Below are 20,521 nucleotides of genomic sequence, written 5' to 3'. Positions count from 1 at the left end.
AAAGTTAAGTGAGGGCAGTGCATGCCTACAATAGTGAATACAGTACATGCCTACAATAGCGAATACAGTACATGACTACAATAGTGAATACAGTACATGCCTACAATAGTGAGAGCAGTACATGCCTACAATAGTGAATACAGTACATGACTACATTTCCTTTAAGTGATATTGCAAAAGCATTTTCTCTGAATTACTCTTTCTAATTAGTGAATAATATAATTAAGGCAGAACTTTGGTTTTGTTTAATAGATCGATATGGCTTGTATTAAATTTCGCACAAAGCTACTCGAAGGCTACCTGCACTAGTCGTTAACAGTGATATACTAGAGGGAAGACAGCTACTTAACACCACCAACCGCTAACTATTCTTTTAAAAACGAATAGTGTGAATGACTGTTACATTATAACATTCCAACAGCTGAAAGGGCGAGCATGTTCTGTGAAGGGGGGATTCGAACTCACGACTCGCAGATTGCGCGTCGAGCACCCTAACTATCAGTCCGAATGTAGAATTGAACATTAGGTGTGAATATATTTTGATAACAGTTTATAGAGCTAATTAAAAACGTTCAGTGCATGCATTATGAGTTTGATACTTTTGCAAGTTTTCAAAGTTACTTTCCCCTGCTATTGATTTAGATTTTAATTATTACATTTGGTTATTTAAGACTCGTTTTCTTTATTAAACGCGAATTATAAAAATAGAATATTATAATAAATAATTCATAACGTAATGTGTTTCAATTTCCCCTGATGAAACATCGAAAAGTTAAAAGTTATATTTTGGTACTTTACTTAATGTTAGTGTTAATTGATCGAAAAGATTCAACTATCGTGTTTTAAACTCCAAATATGTTAGTTTTAAGTAAACCTCTTAAAACGTGTGCTGTAACCCATGTACTCTTTTATTGGTACCGTTTAAAATATGTGGTGTAACTCACGTATACTTCTATTGGTGTTGTTTAAAGTGCTTGATATAATTCGTATACTTTTATTGGTGCTGTTTAAAACGTGTGATATAACCCGTGTATACTTTTATTGGTGCTGTTTAAAACATATGGTATAACTCTTATACTTTTGTTGATGCTGTTTAAAACGTGTGGTGTTACCCATGTATACTTTTATTTGTGCTATATAAAACATTTAGTATAACTAGTATATTTTTGTTGGTGCTGTTAAAAAGGTGTGGTATAACCCATGTATACTTTTATTGTTGCTGTTTAAAACATTTGTTATAACCCATGTATACTTTTATTGGTTCTGTTTAAAACATTTGTTATAACTAGTATACTTTTATTGATGCTATTAAAAAGGTATGGTATAACCCATGTATACTTTTATTGTTGCTGTTTAAAAGGTGTGGTATAACCCATGTATACTTTATTTTTTGCTGTTTAAAACATTTGTTATAACTAGTATACTTTTGTTGATGCTGTTTAAAACTTATCATTTTTTGAAACTAATGCTGAAAATCATTATTTCAGGAAGAGAAATACAGTTATAAAGAAATCGGAAAACCTGTTACCGGTAGGTTGAATATCAAATTTTGATATAATAACTGTAGGTTGTATCATATTATGTGTCATTTAGAGCAAAGTGAAATCAGTATTTATAGAAAATGGGGAAAAAAAGTACGTGGGTGCAAGATACTGTTTTTTTTTTCTGCTCGACCTACTAAGCCTGTGTTATCGTGTAGAGAAGTAAGAAATGCCGTTATAAGCCCTCAGCGTTACTGGTGAATCATCGGGAAGGATGGGGGGTGGTGGCAATTTGAAAACTATTTCACTGATAGATGTGTTTGCCAAGGGCGCTGTATATTTATAATATCACCTCATTTGTCACGTTTCCCCAAGTTTGAGAACGTCTATTGCTGGAAGCATTGGAGAGAAGGACGGAGCAGTCAGTATAAAAACTGAAAACAATAATTTTTTCAACAAATATGCAAAATAAAAATACATAACTAGAAATGTTTGTGAAATTTTGAAAATGTGAGCTCAGTCGGACACTTTTTTCAAGAAATATGCAATATATAAATACTATTATATAAATATTTTTAAGATTGTAAGTGTTTGTTAAAAGTGCCAAATAGTAAAGAAAAAAGTAACAATAAGTTATAGCTGAAAAAAGGTAGACAATAAACTTAAGAAAAGCATGGTTTATGGAAAGCGCCATCTTTCTAGTGCGCAGTATCAGAAAAGAACATCAAGAGAAAAAGTAATTTTTCTCACGTTTTTTCAAAGCGATATATTAAAAGAATATTTAGGGTATATCATTACAACGAATCAAGAAATTACAGCTGCTGAAACCATTCAAAAGACAAGTGCTACAACATTATGCTAAGCGGTTTCAGAAATTGAAGAAACCGTTGCATCTCGTGAAAAAAACAACAACCAAAACGTCAAAAGAGAGGGAACAGTTATGTGCATTTGATTTTGATGATCTAACTAAATGACTAAAAATGTACTCAAATATGAGACGGTTATTCGTTCAAAACAGGTTCTGCAAGTTTCAAATATTTTACTTTGTTAAAGACGACGAGGGATGGAAACTTACAAGTTAGATCACACTACAACATGTTAATGGTGAAAAATACAGTATAAGTTTTATATTCATTCGATAATAGGCCATTTAGCAAAAATATTAAGATGACGACACCAACGTTTCGACACACACAATAATTTACTTGTATAAAGTTAAAAATAAATAATAAAATAAATTAAAAAAACTATACATGTTTCGGTTGAACACGCTCCGCCTTCTTTAGGAGTTCTCATAAGATAGCGAGCCAGCTTATATCAGTGCAACAAAACTTTATGTGACGACTTTCAAACCCTCTAACGAAAAGTAAGTAAGATTACTTTAAACGTTGTACTGGAATACATAAGCAACATTTGCTCTGGATCAATGCTTTCTTTCATAGTTCTTGTACGATTTTCCGAATTTATAATGATTAAAATGTAATATGAATCATGATACAAACAAGGCTGGTTGAACTGGCAATAATTCTGCTTAAAAACTGAACTCGAAGTAGGTTTGTTTGTTTGTTTTGAAAGTGAAATTCCCTTAATTGTAAGATTCAATAAATAACTACAAATAAAATAAAATTGATTTTACTTCAATCTCTACCGTTTCGTTGCTTAAGTGAATATAAAATTGGACTGAAAGATGGCTGAAGATTAAAAAACTTTTCATGGGAGACAAAATATTAAGCACCTAAAAAAAAATACCTGATTTTAATATGCTTAATGCATAATTTGAACATTATAATTTCTGACTCATTCTTTAAGCTTACTGATACGTGGAAATGCCATTTCAGTATTAAAGAGGATTTAAAGACAGAAATAAAGATCATAGAACCAAGCTACATGTGGTTAATATTGTAAAAAAGCTCGCCTCCCCTCATAATGATACAGCGGTAAGTCTGCAGGCTTATGACGCTAAAAACCGGGTTTCGATACCTGTGGTGGACAGAGCATAGATAGCCCATTGCATAACTTTGCGCTTGACAACAACAAAACGTCAAACCAAAAACTTTGTAACAAATTGAGAAATAAATATAATTGTTCTTACTATTATTTTGTATTTTATTTAAAATGTTCTAAGTGCTAAAAGTGTTAGATTTTTTTTTCTCTGTTAGAACACGTGCCATCTGCCCTCAAACCATCTTAAGCAACTTTTTAAATTTTCAGTTGATGAAACTCACTGTTATGGGAACTAATATCGATTAAAAATTTGAGAAACTCTTAATATTTATATGTTTGGTAGGATAAGATGCTTAAACTAAATACATTTTAATAACATTATTTTTTACAAACATTTCATCTACATAGTATTCGTGTTTAATTCAATGTTTCTTTTTTTTGTTGTTGATTTTTTTAATAAAAATTATTTTTATTTTTTCAGTGAGAAAAGAAGAGCCGGCGAGATCGTATGTTGCAACCATTATTGCTATTGTTTTTGGCACATTTGCATTGATATGTGGAGTTACTGTACTGGCATTACTCTTTATACTATACAGGTAGTCTTCTTTCAACTTAAACATAGTTATTTAGGAAAAGTAGAAAACAATCATGGTTAAAATATAACGTATCACGAACGACTCATTAATATATTTGTCAGTTCGTTTAAATAGTTCTTTTGTAATGAATGAAAAGATGTATAAGTAGTACTCAATAATATTGTAATGAATATATATATAGATACCCGTTTTCAAGTTTACTACCAATAGCTTGCACACAAGTAGAATATATACCGCTGTGTCTAATATGGGCAGATTATCAAATATCGAATCAACTTTACACAACTAGATCATATCGTATCTCAGTTGTAGTTGAGAGTCAAATTTGATCAACGTAGCTAAGTTATCTTTTAGTTACCGCCAAGACTCTGACTTGACCCATTTAGTTTATGTACCTTGTATATGGTGTTGAAACTTAAAATTTACTTACACAACTGATATCGTGATTGGTGTTCCGATTCAAATATTTTACACATACAGTCATCTTAGTAAAGGTATCGACTTTTTCTTGTATGGATGGCTAAAAAATGATTTTCTGTTTAATCTTTTTTGACAAGACTTGTATTTGTTTAACTTATTTGAAACAAGCAAAAGTACCCGTCCCCAGTGGCGGTAAAAGTTTAAGTTAATCCCTCAATTTAAATTATTTCATGGACTTCAAAAATGTTAATTGTATTGCACTCTTGGTTTCACTCAGAGCCAAAGCTCTAAGTTACTTATACCGCCCACAGCGAAAAGTAATTGTTGAACATTTCAGTCATGTTAAGAGCCGCTCAACAATAACTTACGGTAAATCTACATTTTTATTCTTTAAGTTACGTCATAATTTGAAATATGAATGATAGTGTAATTAATTCCTAAATTATTTTGTACAATAGCTGACACACTGGTGACAGTAGTCTTAATATTTTCGAATATACACAATTTCAAACTTCTGGCTTAGCAGTAAACATGAGAGCTTATAAGGCAAAATTTCTGGTTTGGTTCATACATTGGGTTCATCGTAAATAGCTTATTGTGCAACTTTGCGCCAAGAAACAAACAAAGAAGTAAATTTATAGGTTTCTAATGAAAGTGATATCCTTATAAGATAAAACTTTACAGTGTATCATATAGAATTTCACCCAATCCAGTTTAAGGTGTGTTTTGACATGGACCCATCTTTGGAAGAGTCTATACGATATTTCTTTATTATCAACTTACATGGGATAATACAAAACTCGTACAGAGTTTGAATACGTTATAGTAAAACAATCTGATTGGCTTACCATGTCGTTGCAGTTCATGTTGCCACGTCCTGTCATGCTCTATCTGGCGTCCGTGGCTTTTCAAATTGTGAAAGATTTCGTAATAAGACTGTTACGTTAAAATCACAACCATCCTCCTTCCTGCTTTCCATAATTCATCTAGTATACGGGGAGAACGGTTTCCCAGGGCCCCCCATTTCAACAAACGATTGTACAGAAATCTAAAGTCTGGTGGAAGCCAAAACAAATAATAATAATATACCAAACACAGTACATCTGTCATATCTTATGCTGACGACCACGAATAGGCGTTCTATTCTCCAGCTGTTGAGGTAGGCGGCCGTTGAACTAGTAGGTGGTGGAAGCAACTTATGTACAACTGACTTGGTCGTTTTTCCAGATAGAGATTCTTCCTGATCCTGCTTCCTAATATTGCCTCAGACACGAGGACGGCTTTTGCCACTGTCTGGATTTCCACTGTTGCAAAACACCACTTCGTTTACCACCACTGGTGTACGACTTTTTGCAGGTCTGTTTCTGGATGGTCCCGATGTTCCAAGATTCCCCTTCTTTTATTTTCCAATGCCATTAAGTACTATGGATATGCCCGTCTTGGAAATTATAAATTACAGATTTGATCACATCAGATCTAAGTGTAAGAACGTTTTGCGTCGGAAATTGGCTGTTACATACATTTTCCCAAAAGTGGCATCACATTATCTATGGAACTCCAAACAATATCAAAATGTAGTTACGTCTGATATATGCCTTTACACCCCAATTTATATCGGCTATGGTTGACACGTAACTTGCTGATTTGTATATATTCAATTTTTTTTTTAACATAACGTACTAATCTTCTTTTTTGCTTGGAACTGCAGTTTTCTGTTGGTTGTAGTAGAGACTCTGTTACCCACTGTTAGCTAATGTAATGATTATTACAATATATACCTGATCAAAATGAAGGGAAAGTGGGTACTAAAAACCTACTGGAACAGCTAAACAGCCTCAGTCGTTCTGAATGAAGGAATACAAAGATGTGTGTTTAACGGAACGTCACATGCGAAATTAATTCTTTCATAATTTGTATACATATTCTGAATAGTATCAAAAGTAAACGCTCTAAATGCTCTCGGATTCTTGAGTTTTTAATTTATACATTAACATTAAATTCTGTTTAATCTAATATGCTTTCGAGAGTCAGGTTATATTTGTTATTAAGGAGTAGTTTCTTTTGTATGCTAACTAAAAATATAGTAATATTTGTGTAGCTAATTTGGCTATAGCACAGATAGTTTTGCACAGAATATTCTGTTAAAAGTTTCTCCGAATGATGTAAACTGTATCTTGACATCTTATACAGACATTTTAAATTCACTAGGAGAAACATATTGCTCATTTTCCATTTTCTTTTGCCCCCTAGTGACGCATAAGTATGTCTGCGGACTTACAACGCTAGAAACTGGGTTTCGATACCTGTGGTGGGCAGAGCACAGATAGCCCATTGTGTAGCTTTGTGCTTAACTTCAAACAAACAAACTCTTTTCTTTTCTATTTCTCATGCTGAGTTTAACACTTAAAATTATAGAGCAAGAAAGCCTGCATAGTCCAAATTTCAATGTGTCCCTCCTAAAAACGTAAAATCCAGTTTCCTTTTCTGCTTATAATTTATAGGGATGGATGATTAACTTTTATAGATTTTTTTAATTATTCCGTGTTCTACAAAGCTTGTTGAGCGTGTAATCTTAAAGTTGCTTCAACTGAAGCTAGATCTCTGTTTACTTTTTAAAGTCAGTTGTTATTCGGTCTACGAAAATTCTACACGCAATTCCTTGAATTTCTTGTTTATCTCAATGAAACGAAAAAAGAAAACTGTTTCACTTTAAAGAAAAAACTAAAGTTCATAAAACCTGAGTACATTCTAGATATATAACTCATTCCTCTCTATTCGTTTTAGAAGGCCAAATTCAAGAATTGCCCGGGCAAGTAATAGCTTCCGGTTAAGGATGTTGAAGATTAAAGGTTAGTTGTTTTCTATGCAAGTGTAAGTCACTAATTAGTCACTGAAACTTTTAAATACATCAAATGAAATAGTCAGTAGAATGTTTACGTTCTACAAATATTATATATTTTATGAATCTTTGAGATCTTTAGATACAAACTCTGAAAACTTAATTTAATGTAAAATTAGAAGCAATATTTTCCTAAAGCTGTAGTTTTAGCGTGGCGCAGCTTTCAAGACAAAGGAAATATAAAACATTTATGCAATTTATCTTAACGTTTCATTTTTGTTTCTTTGCGCAAGCATATCCAGTACAATTTCATAAAAATAGCCAATAAACTATTACAGATGCAGATCCTTTAGCAATATCCCAATCATGTGATGAACTAGAACTTGAATTCGAAAATATTATTGAAGAAAAAAGCAATAAGATACACGTATCAGAGATAGAAGAATATGTCCAAAAACACCTTAGAACATGTGTGATAAGAGAAGAATATAAGGTAGGTTTTATATGTTAAGAGTTATAAAAGAGGACACAGACATGTATAATATTTAACAATATTATATTACAATATTATATTATTACAATATTATATTACAATATTATATTATTACAATATTATATTACAATATTATATTATTACAATATTATATTACAATATTATATTATTACAATATTATATTATTACAATATTATATTATTACAATACTATATTATTACAATATTATAGTATAACAATATTATCTATATAAATATAATACCACTGTCTGTTATATGTCCATGTAACCAATCCGCAAGGTTTGGATGGATCTTCACCAAAATTGGTAAGGAGGCTCATCAGGTCTTTGCGGGGATACATACACATTTTCAGTTTTGCCTTTTGCGTTTTTGGTTTTTATTGGCGTTTTTTAACACTATTTCACCCACTCTTGATGGATCTTCACCAAATTTGGCATGAAGGTTTATTGGGTCCATGCGGAGATACATGTAAAGTTGCGGTTTCAGATTTTGCGTTTTGTGGTTTTTCATGGGCGTTTTAGCGTTTTTTACCACTACTTCACCCACTCTTGATGGATCTTCACCAAATTTGGCATGAAGGTTTATTGGGTTCATGCGGAGATACATGTAAAGTTGCGGTTTCACATTTTGTGACTTGCAGTTTTTATGGGCGTTTTTTACAACTTTTCATGTCCTAAGATAACCTTTCATTAATCATGAATATACATAACTTCCGTCCAGCTAATATTCAGATACTTTACACTGATTTTTTTAAACTTTACTTTTTAACAGACTTTTCTTAATTCTGATACTACATCACAAGTAAACAGACTATTGGAATTAATATCGAAGTACAAAGGAAGAATATGACACTTATATATAAAGCATAATATCAAATTTGTAGAAATTGAAGATGCTCAAATAATATTATAAAAACTCGCAATTTTTCGGAATCTATGAAAGCGTAACGAACAAACTTTAAGATGTATTTGATATGTCATTAAAGTAATTTGTAGAAATGTTGAAAACGATATCTGGAGACAGTGCTTGTTCGTCTATTAGTTAAACAAAAGGTTACACAACGGTCTGTGCTGTGTTGGATAAATATTGGAGGCAGTGTGAGTAATTTGAGGGAATATTATTATCTAAATGAAATAGATAAACATAGGAAGGACTTTAGAAATGATGTAGAAGAAGAATAGAGATAATAACAAAGATTTGTTTGTTTGAAATTAAGCATAAAACTACAAGAGGGACTATCTGTGATCTACATATCACGGGTATCGAAACCCGATTTCTAGCATTGTAGGTCCGCAGGCATACCGTTGTACCACTAGGCGGCAATATCAAATAAAAATGGAACCAGTAATCCTGATCATTAATAAGATGAGTTTTAGAATTATCTGAGTCTGTTGAAAATAAAATCCCACATTTTAATTAAAAATCACAGTTATTTGCTCCAGCAAATAATAAGATACTCTGTTTATTTACCAATCAACTGATGTATTACAGTTTTTGGGTCAAAATAAACTGTGAGTTATTCCGTATTACATAGGCTGATAACAAATGATTATATAAATATTAAATCTGAATACAGATTTATTTATGCTTACATTTGTTTTGTTTGTTTGTAGTAAAGCAAAAAGCTACAGAGTGGGTTGTTTGTACTGTGCTCACAACCGATAATGAAACCTCATTGTTAGCGTTATAAGTCCTTAATCTTACCGCTGAGTTACATTTTTAGCCTCGGCATAGCGGCTTATAGAACGGCTCTGAGTTTTTCTCGTACAAACTTTTAGTTCATACCTCCGTCATCTCTTGCCCGATTTGATATCTAATTAAAGTTTTGGACTCAGGAGGTAAAACTCTTTCGATTGATATATTGACCACGCCCAAAGTCTCATACATTAATTTATTCTAATCCTGCTTAAAAGAATTCCAATTTGAGGGTAGGCTGGTAGAGATCCTGAGGAGTAATAAAATCGAATCGGGTATACGCGCACCCTACGCTTGGTATTGCTGGCGCATAAAAATATAGATAATACAAAGGAAGAAAAAAGGTCTCATAGATTAATTTACTCTAATTATGCCTAAAAGTAGTCCAAGTGCCGCGGCTATTGAGGACTCCCTCTTGTTTTTCTTAGTTCGAAGAAAAGAAAGTGCTGCTAAAAGGAAGGCAGTTTTAATACCAGACGCATGTTGTGTTTTTAGGTTCTTGTGTCACAAAATCTATCTATAAGCACTGTGATACATCAACCAAACCTGGTGTCAACTGGTTGAGTTTAATACCATACGCATGTTGTGTTTCTATATTTTTGTGTCATAAAATCTCTCTGTAAGCATTGTGATACATTAATCAAACCTGGTGTCAACTGGCTGAGTTTAATACCTGATGCATGTTGTGTTTCTATATTCTTGTGTTACAAAAACTATTTATAAGCACTGTGATACATCAGTCATACCTGGTATCAACTGGCTGAGTTCAATACCTGATCCATGTTGTGTTCCTAGGATATTGTGTCACAAAAACTGTCTATAAGCTGAAATAATAAGCACTGTGATACATCAACCAAACCTGGTTTCAACTGTCTGAATTTACAATGGCTTTAACTTTAGCATTTTTGAGTTGGTTGACAGAAATCAGGGATAAAAAGTTCTGCCAAAACACTACTCGTAGTGTACTTACAGGACGTTTTAGTGTGTTTATAAATACAATAATTACTCGTAAACTTAGACATTATAATATAGATGTGTAAATACACAATTAATTTTACCGTGGAGGCATTTTCTTGAGTAATAAAGGTTCCCATTTTACTAATTTTTTTATTAATTTGCTTTTAAAACACAAAAACAGTTCAGTTGATTAATATCAGTTTATTATTTGTTTCTGAGTTTTTATATTTTGTTCTTCAAAACAATTCAAATTACGTGTGTAGCTCAAAAACATGTATGCGTCCATCTTTATTTAAACTAAAACCTTGTTGTAGGAAGTTCACAGGGAGGCTTCAACATTGTTTAGTAGCGTATTAGCAGTAAGAAAGCTTGATCTTCTCATATGCTTATCCTTCTCACCTGAATAACACAGTTTAAAGGCGCTCTTACAGAAGAAGGTTGAAAATCGCGAATTATGTGTGTTGGGAAACCCACATTTTTCTTTGTTGAATAAAAGGCTAAAAAAATAAGAACAATTAGACTTCCATATTTTTTTTTTTATAAAAGCTGAATTAAAATTAAAATTATAGAATGTGTTGAAATAAACTACATTATATGAAACAACCTACCGGTGTAAATGTAGTAATGGGTTGTGATGGTAAGATTAAAATTATAGAATGTTTTAAAACAAACTACATTATATGAAACAACCTACCGGTGTAAATGTAGTAATGGGTTGTGATGGTAAGATTAAAATTATAGAATGTATTGAAATAAACTACATTGTATAAACAACCTACCGGTGTAAATGTAGTAATGGGTTGTGATGGTAAGATTAAAATTATAGAATGTATTGAAATAAACTACATTGTATAAAACAACCTACCGGTGTAAATGTAGTAATGGGTTGTGATGGTAAAAATGATTATTTTTTATCATTTCTAGGAAGTGCCTAAAGGACAGACACAATCATGGGAAATTGCTAAAAAACAGGAAAACAGGTTAAAAAATCGCTATGGAAACTTAATGGCATGTAAGTGTAATTTATATTTTACTGAACAACCTTTAATACACGACTGTTATGAATTTTACATAGAAAAGGATTTTTTTTTTTGTGTGTGAGGAAAAATTTTGATGTATTTTACAAATTTTATCTAACATCTATTTCTTCTTTGATCTAATACAATGTTGTATTCAATTTTTCTATTAAAAAACGTGCGCATGCCATAAATCACGAGAAGAATTATGCACTCTGTAGGCATGACATATGAACTTCAAAAGCAAGAAATAAAAATATTTTGATACTCTTAATTTTGGTTTTATTGACTCTTGAAATAGTATACTTTCGAGGACCCCACGGAACTACATCTAGTATAGTATACATTTATTTCATTCTGTTTGTGAAATTTTCTGTTAGAACTTGATTTCTATGTGTATTTTTCAGCAAGCATACCTGCAATGCTTTGGCCGCATAAATTATCTTTTAAAACTTAACCTTTACAAACTAAACTTCTGTGCATATTATGAAATAACTAATTGTTTCTCTTATTACTTTTGTTTCCAAGGCTAATTAAAGACTTACGATACAAGGAACTAGTAAATTAAATTGTATGTGTATACTAAAATGTATTTCTTTGATTTTCATAATACATTTTAAAAAGAATTGCTGTGAGTTGTTAATGTAATGTTAGGTATTCTTCCAGAACTTTCTTTGGAAGTGGTAATGATTTATCGTATGCATTGATTAAGCCTATTTCAATGTATTTCTCTCAAAATAAAGCTCATCAATTTCCGTGAAAGCTTATTTTCAGACATCTTGAACTTATGTGTAGCTCACACGTTTACACGTTACCAACTAATAAAAAAGAAATAGACAAATTATAATCATCCATGAATTACTCACTACTACTAGACGTACGTTTATTAGAACAGAAACGGCCCGGCATGGCCATGACTCGCAATATGAGGGTCGCGGGTTCGAATCCCCGTTCCACCAAACATACGTGCCCTTTCAGCCGTGGGGGCGTTATAACGTTACGGTCAATCCCACTATTCGTTGGTAAAAGAGTAGCCCAAGAGTTGTCGGTGGGTGGTGATGACAAGCTGCTTTCCCTCTAGTCTTTCACGGCTAGCGCAGATAACCCTCATGTAGCTTTGCGCTAAATTCAAAACAAACCAAAACAGAACAGAAACCAATAAGAAAAACATAAATAAAGAAATTGAATAGAATTTACATAATACAGTGTTACGTGTATTGATTAAACAAGCATAAAGTACCCGCGCTTTGTTGTGTAGGTAAAATGATTCACAGAGGCTCCAATGTACTGATCAAGATCCTCCATTGTCTCCAGTTATTTCTATAACTATCCCAATGAGACGGGGGGGGGGGGGTCATGCCAAAAAAAACAACAACAACCAAAAATACCGTTAGGGCACTCTCTCGTGATATTTGAGCATGTGTGTCAAGTTTGATCCTGCTAGTTTGTGAGTGAAGGTATAATCCTGAAAACCCACTCCTAAACCCTTTCATGCCTGACCCACCTAGGTATCCTCTTTGTAGGTCCATTCAGAGTCTGCCTGCCTTGTTCCAGCAATGTTGGAGGAGTTAACTGATCATACATACGAATTTACATAAATATGTACAAAGCTGCAAGCTTAATTAATATAGAGTACTGGGTATATATATATATATGGCCGATTTTCAAAGTTTTGCAATATGTTTTAAATTATGTGAAATATCACTTTTTTTCTGGAAATGTGTCAGTAACAGAAAGCTAAACATACCTGTGTTGTAAACCCATTAATTATGAATAAAATATATATCATTTATAATTCAAGATCTGATGACAGAAAATATTTCAATTATGCCAATAACAGATTAGAAATTCAAAGAAAAATATTGATTTTACACAAGACTTTCGAATAACATTACCATATACATAGGTTTCATGACGAATTATTTTTCTATATAAGCGAACCAGGATAGGCTAGTAGGTATGCAATACTTCAAGTTATCAAATTGATAATCTGAAAAAAAAAATACTAATATACTGAACGTTTCTGAACAGATGACCACAGTCGTGTAATTTTGGAATACCAGAACACTGACCAATCTTCTGATTATATTAACGCCAACTATATAGACGTAAGTACATCTACAATACGCTGTCTTATATTTTCTGATTTAGTATAAAACTATCACTTTGTTTATTGTGCTCATTTTACTAACATCTTGAAAATATCCAGAAACGAAAGGTAAAATGGGTTAATGAATTTTCTTTACTTTTAACCCGATTTATTCGTAAGATTTTATGCATTACACACAAAATTACTCATTCATAATTTTTATAAAAACAAAATTACTTACTTTATAAATTAATATAATCAATTTACTTTGATATATGATGAAAGAAAAAAGTCGCGAATGCTTTGTAAGAGTTCATGGTTCCAATTAAATAAAATTTCTTAACTTGAGTATTTGAATTTTAAAGAGAGGTCAGGAAAATTTTCTGTCATAATAGACTGTGAAAACTTACATTTTCATATATTTTTCAGGTTTTAAATTAATGGATTACAAACTTGTTAATTTATTAAGCCTAAAACTTGTGATTGAAATCACATTTTCATCACACATGCTTTTTTTTTGTCTCATTCTTCTAGTTACTTTTTTTCGTGGATTATAAATTAGATGCATGTAAACATGAATTTAAAATTTACCCTTTGATTGCCACTAGTCAATGCCGGAACTCATCAGTTTCGGCGTTTACTAACACAACATAAAACTGTTAATTATTCTCTGTGTTATGAATACACGCAACATAGTTTATGTTGTTAGTGAACCTCGTTGTGAATAAATACCAATTTGCATAGTTAAGTGTAATCCAAGACGCAATGAATAATAACAACAAAAATAATTATAATAAATTATGATAACATAAACACAGCTTTATTCTGTGATGTTAGCAAAACTTTAAGGGTTTGATATTTTCGATGGAAAACAAATAGCTTTAAAAAGCGCATTGAGCCGTTGTAAAAAGTACCAATGTCTATTAACTTTCATATAATTATCATTGTCAATGGGCTAGAACAGGGGTTCTCAAAATATGGGTTTCGGGAGGCTCCAAAGAGTTCGTGAAGGAGTTAAAAAAGTGCAACAAAGCTCTTTAAAGCTGTTTGTAAATACGTATATTTTCAAAGTGACTGACTTCCATTTTCCCAACCTATTCGCTGCCTGGAAAAAGTTTCTTTTTTAGTTCTTGTCTGATTTTCGCGCAAACCAACACAATAGCTATCATTTGTTTAAAGATATTTATCTAAATATAGGGGATTTTACGAAAAATATGTCTTTTTTATTGTCCCATTAGAATTTTACTCAGAAATGTTCTACTTATGTTATTGTTTCTGAGAAATCCTTTAGAGCTTTCCTTACAAACCGAAGGTTAAAATCTGGCTTTACTAGAGAAGATGTAAGCTGATCTACTGAATCCATAAAGTGCTCCTCATATCTTTACTAGAGAAGTTGTAAGGTGATCTACTGAATCCATAAAAGCTCCTCATATCTTTACTAGAGAAGTTGTAAGGTGATCTACTGAATTCATAAAGTGCTCGTCATATCTTTACTAGAGAAGTTGTAAGCTGATCTACTGAATCCATAAAGTGCTCATCATATTTTTAGTAGAGAAGTTTCAAATCGATCTACTGAATCAATAAAGTGCTCATCAGATCTTTAGGTATTAAATATTTACCCCCACAAAAGAAGTCCCGAATTAAAAGAGAGTGAAAAACCTCTGGACTAGAAGGTGTTGATACTTAAATTATTAAATACCTGAGCGAGTTGTTATTTAGTCAGAAACAAATTCTATACATACAAAACCTGTGTCGTTGAGATCATTTTAATCTAATCTTGATTAACATATTTTGCTGTTGTTGATTTTATAATGAGAGAACTCAAATGTAACATGTTTCTGTTGAGTATTACAAAAATGATGCCTTTTTATACATACATGCAAATTCTGTGTATTGTATTTTGAATAATGCAGTTATGAAACATTTTATGAACTGAAATGCACTCCACATGTACACTTATTTCTTTATTCTTTTCGCTAGAGTTGATACACTGCAGGTTTGATGAGTAATTCTTGTATTTATTAATACATTGATTGTCGTTTATTTTGTATTTAGCACATACTTTTTGTAATTTTAGGGTTATGAAAGACAAAAGGAATACATTGCAACACAAGGTACGATAATGTTACAGTGTATTATTGATACGTAAGTATGGCTCACATTTTGGGATCAGTGAGTTATTTAAGCATAAATATCGGCTCACATTTTGGGATCAGTGTGTTATTTAAGCATAAATATCGGTCACATTTTTGTATTTGAAAGAAAAAAATGATGCATTACAAATAAAATTACTCTTTTTACTTTTTGCTTAGCGATTCAAATTTATGCAGGAATGAACATGTTCTATTATTTAAAATATAGATAACAAACATAAATCTTATTGTTATATTGAATTATAGTTATTGGACTCCGTTAAAATCCGCTTTAATTATGGTATAAAGCATCTAAGCTGGTTAAATAAAGACGACATTGAAGATCATAAATGTGATGAAATGTTAGGGTTTAATTAAAATATTTGGTAGATAATGATAAGGCAAGACTTATGTTATTGCAATTTAGTTTTCTTTTGAGCTAAATCAATAACGTCTTATGTAAAATATTAATTTGATTCACATTCAGAGATGTTAAGCCTGATGTAAGTTAGGCTTTATGTTAATAATCATAAGTCGTATTTTATAGGTCCCAAGCCTAACACTGTTGTGGACTTTTGGAGAATGGTTTGGCAAGAAGGTGTAACGTTAATTGCAATGGTTACAAATCTTGTAGAAAAAGGAAAGGTGTGTTTACTTACCCCTTCTCATAATTTCCACACTTAGTGGATGAAATACTCATTTGAAAGATCTAGAAAAAAAAGAAGATGTAATGTTTCCTATAATATTATGAATATTTTCACCAATGTATCATTAAAAAGAACTTGATCATATATCACAAGCTACAAGAGTAAGTCAGTTTCTTAGTACGATGTTCTTCTGGAAGACATTACTACTCGTTATTCTTTTTGGGTCTAGCGTGGGCTGGTGGTTATTTATATACGTGTGTGTGTGTGTGTAGAAACAAGGGTAGGAGTAAAATGTAAATTCTATTGACACCCTATGATAGACATTCAGGAATCTAAATTATAAATATTTGATTAAAAAACTGATTTAGTGTTAAATATTACATTTTATTTTCATATATCTAGTAGTAATAAAATCCAAATTAATAACACCATGTATAAATGAGTAAATTTTTGCAGCAACTAAAAAAAACATTTAAGTGAAAACATCAAATGTTAAATTGCAGTTCATCTATGCACAAAGATAAAACAGAAACAAAAATAAATGTCAAAAACATATAAAGTCATAAAAGGTGCTTACCTGTATAACTCGATATTAGCATTCAAACATTTCTTCAATTACACACAAAAGTCACCGAACATGCTCGCTCTTTTAGCTGTGGGGGCGTTGTAATGTGACGGTCAATCCCACTAATCGTTGGTAAAAGAGTACCCCAAGAGTTTTTAGCATTGTAAGCCCACTGCCTTACCGCTGATCTTCCTGAGGGGGAAAGCTGGTATATCTATTACTGTGATGCTGCTTGGTGATCTATTACAAGTAAGGTGTTCTACCCCAGTAAAACTAAGTTTTCTTTTTGTCAAAATCTCACTTTTCATTTTCATAACAGAAATAATGTTATTGTGATACGAGTTTATATGTATATAAACTATTGTTTGCTTAAGTGAAAGATGTCTAGATATTTCATCACTGATCATAGTTTTCTTCTCTAACAGATCAAAAGTGACAAGTATTGGCCAGACAGTACGAAGAAATACGGGTCTGTTACGGTGACTTTAATTAAAAGGGAAGTGTTTGCTCATTTTAACGTACAAGAACTTATTGCGTGCAGCGTAAGTATTTTAACTCCAAATAAGCGGTATTAGCGCTCAGTAATTAAACTATAATGGTATCAATCGTTAATTTTTTGAAAGATATAGGTTATATTTTAACTCCAAATAAGCGGTATTAGCGCTCAGTAATTAAACTATAATGGTATCAATCGTTAATTTTTTGAAAGATATAGGTTATATTTTAACTCCAAATAAGCGGTATTAGCGCTCAGTAATTAAACTATAATGGTATCAATCGTTAATTTTTTGAAAGATATAGGTTATATTGTCTGTACTTTTTTTTACCTGTTTCTTCTCAAGATTTAGTACCATCTCTTCCACCCTCTTGGATACAATGATCTACTATATTTGTTTTGACAAAGGAGCCAAGAAAAAAAAACTTGACTGAGAGATACTCAACTATATAAATAATTCATTAGAAGGCCTAACGTACGAGGTGGAGTCCACCACGCTCATTGATTATTTTGAAACATCGTCCAGTGACTTGAAATGTTTATAGATATTGTTAATAGAATTGAGTGTTACTAGGAACTCGTGCCGGTTCTATTTAATCTCGAGTTCATAACTCCGGCCTCTCTTTCGGTAACTTTAAAACGCACCAAACAACTTATTAAACTATCACCTAACTCTCGAATTTTTCCAAAACTAACTTTATTTAGAAACATCAGACTTTCGAAAACAAGCATATATATATATATATATGCATATTCAGGATAAATGTGATTCGTTCTGGAATCTCTTTTCTGTGATTACTGAATATGTATGGAAAAAACAACAACACGATCTTTACTATATTATGTTTGGCGGATTAACAAATACAGAAAACATTTTTATAAACTTCTTGTAGCATTGAAAATTACCTTTCAATATTCCATTGTATTTTACCATTTTAATCGGTATGCCTTTTCAATATTAGTATTTCATTTGATTAAATACATTGATATTTACTACTATTTTCTAACTTTGCTTCAGGGATCAGAAAGTCGAGAAATCAAACAGTTTCACTTCACAGCGTGGCCTGATCACGGTGTGCCTTTGTACACCGTGTCGCTGGTGTCTTTCTTAAAAAGAGTGCGAACTTTCAAACAAGTCTCTGATGGACCTCTTCTTGTTCACTGCAGGTAACTAACTTCTTCTGATTCGTTAATACAACTTACTTACTGTTTTCTAACGCATACACACTATTAGTCTCTGATGAACCTCTTCTTGTTCACTGCAGGTAACTAACTTCTTCTGATTTGTTAATACAACTTTCTTACTGTTTTCTAACGTATATACACTATTAGTCTCTGATGGACCTCTTCTTGTTCACTGCAGGTAACTAACTTCTTCTGATTTGTTAATACAACTTTCTTACTGTTTTCTAACGTATATAAACTATTAAACTGACTTACCCTCAAACTAAGGCTTTCGATTCGAGAGCTATATTTAGAATACAGCTACTATATATAACTTGACGAATGTAAAAAGGTTCAACTGTGAATACTCCACAAAGAAAAGAAAGCTTGGTTTAAACAAAGAAAGTTATATATATATATATACTATTTTTTTCTAACGAAAATATTTCATGTATCTAGTGCTGGTGTAGGTCGCACCGGAACTCTGATACTATTAGACATCATGATGAACATGGCAAAGGTCGAGCATCACGTTGACCTCCTGAAGTACTTGAATAAATTAAGACAAAATCGGATCAACATGGTAGATACTGTGGTAAGAAGTTTTACTTCATATGAAATTCAGTTTTTCTGCACTTCGTTTATTGTGCGAGTTTGAACCTTATCGTTTAACTTATTGTTTTTATAATAATAGTCGTTTTGAACTTCACTTTATACCAATATTTGACTGAGAAACAAACGCATTACCTAAACGTTCGATTGCAGATTTCTGTTTCCTTATAAATAATCTGAGATTTAAACCCACGTATTTGATTATCTTGCTTTTTTCTCTATTGTAGAAACTCTGAAAATATTTTATTTTCATTCAGATACAGTCTACGGTTTAACTATATGACGCTTAAAATCCTTCTTAAGAAATAAGACAAAAAAATCTTCTAAAAACCACTCCTTTCATTCTTTCTACTTACAAGCTTAGAGCCCTCCAGTGGCACAGCGGTATGTCTGCGGACTTACAACGCTAGAAACCGGGTTTCGATACCTGTGGTGGTCAGAGCACAGATAGCCCATTGTGTAGCTTTGTGCTTAATTCCAAACAAACAAGCTTAGAACAAACCTCAATTCATATATTTTAGTTTAAATTGATTTATGAATATGAAATAAACACGAACATTAATTTAATAACATGGTTCAGTAGTAATTAGTAGTTCGTTTTTTTTCATATATTACTCACACAACCATATTGAGAATAAACAGCAGATAATATTATTCTAAAGAGAAGTCCCATGGGTTTGACAAAGGGTAGTTCCCTTCTTTCTGTTTATAAACATCTCATGAAGCTATAATACCATTTATCACGTCTTAAACTCCTGTTTTCACTTGCTTTTAGAGATGACAGGAAGAAGAAAAGACTAATATATCATAAATAAATATAACATAAAAGAAGTAATATTCGTTTCCCAGTGGCTCAGTGGTAAGTCTGCAGGCTTCTAACGCTAAGAACCACGTTTCGATACACGTGGTGGGCAGAGCACAGATAGCCCACTACATTCACATCTTCTGTGCTACTGATGCCGTCTCTAGAAATACTATATGATAATAATATTATATAATCAAATAACCAAATAATAATCAAATAATCTGTGCTACTACAAATATCGTTATACTCACATTTACTGTATTGTTTTCCTATCTATCAACTGCCAAAACGTTTTTGTACTAATTTCACTACACTCTCATATTCGCCATACTGTTCTTATATCCAAGCTCGTTCTGTTACGATGTTATATCTATGAAGAGTTCAAACCTTCTTTTTTAATGTTATCATTTGTTGAGACTACTGTAAACCTGTTACTCTACACTTCTTATCACAAAAGCTGTTGAAACCGGTGAATTTACACTTCTTATCACAAAACTGCCGAAACTGGTTACTTTACACTTCTTATCACAAAAGCTGTTGAAACCGGTTA

General features: G+C 32.0%; 1 protein-coding gene across 1 annotated transcript in view; it reads left to right on the top strand.

Annotated features, from left to right (window-relative positions):
• Positions 1–20,521, top strand: part of LOC106460403 (receptor-type tyrosine-protein phosphatase epsilon-like) — a 63,370-nt gene that overhangs the window by 21,656 nt on the left and 21,193 nt on the right. The window contains exons 8-18 of the mRNA XM_013920094.2: positions 1,488–1,530; positions 3,907–4,021; positions 7,226–7,290; positions 7,619–7,773; positions 11,370–11,457; positions 13,493–13,569; positions 15,628–15,664; positions 16,230–16,327; positions 17,320–17,436; positions 18,409–18,557; positions 19,014–19,149. Of these exons, the coding sequence (XP_013775548.1) occupies positions 1,488–1,530; positions 3,907–4,021; positions 7,226–7,290; positions 7,619–7,773; positions 11,370–11,457; positions 13,493–13,569; positions 15,628–15,664; positions 16,230–16,327; positions 17,320–17,436; positions 18,409–18,557; positions 19,014–19,149 (1,080 nt within the window). The remainder of the gene's footprint in view (positions 1–1,487; positions 1,531–3,906; positions 4,022–7,225; positions 7,291–7,618; positions 7,774–11,369; positions 11,458–13,492; positions 13,570–15,627; positions 15,665–16,229; positions 16,328–17,319; positions 17,437–18,408; positions 18,558–19,013; positions 19,150–20,521) is intronic.

Source organism: Limulus polyphemus, unplaced genomic scaffold (assembly GCF_000517525.1).
Source record: "Limulus polyphemus unplaced genomic scaffold, Limulus_polyphemus-2.1.2 Scaffold765, whole genome shotgun sequence".
Lineage (NCBI taxonomy): Eukaryota > Metazoa > Arthropoda > Merostomata > Xiphosura > Limulidae > Limulus > Limulus polyphemus.
This window is presented reverse-complemented; position numbering and strand designations above follow the sequence as displayed.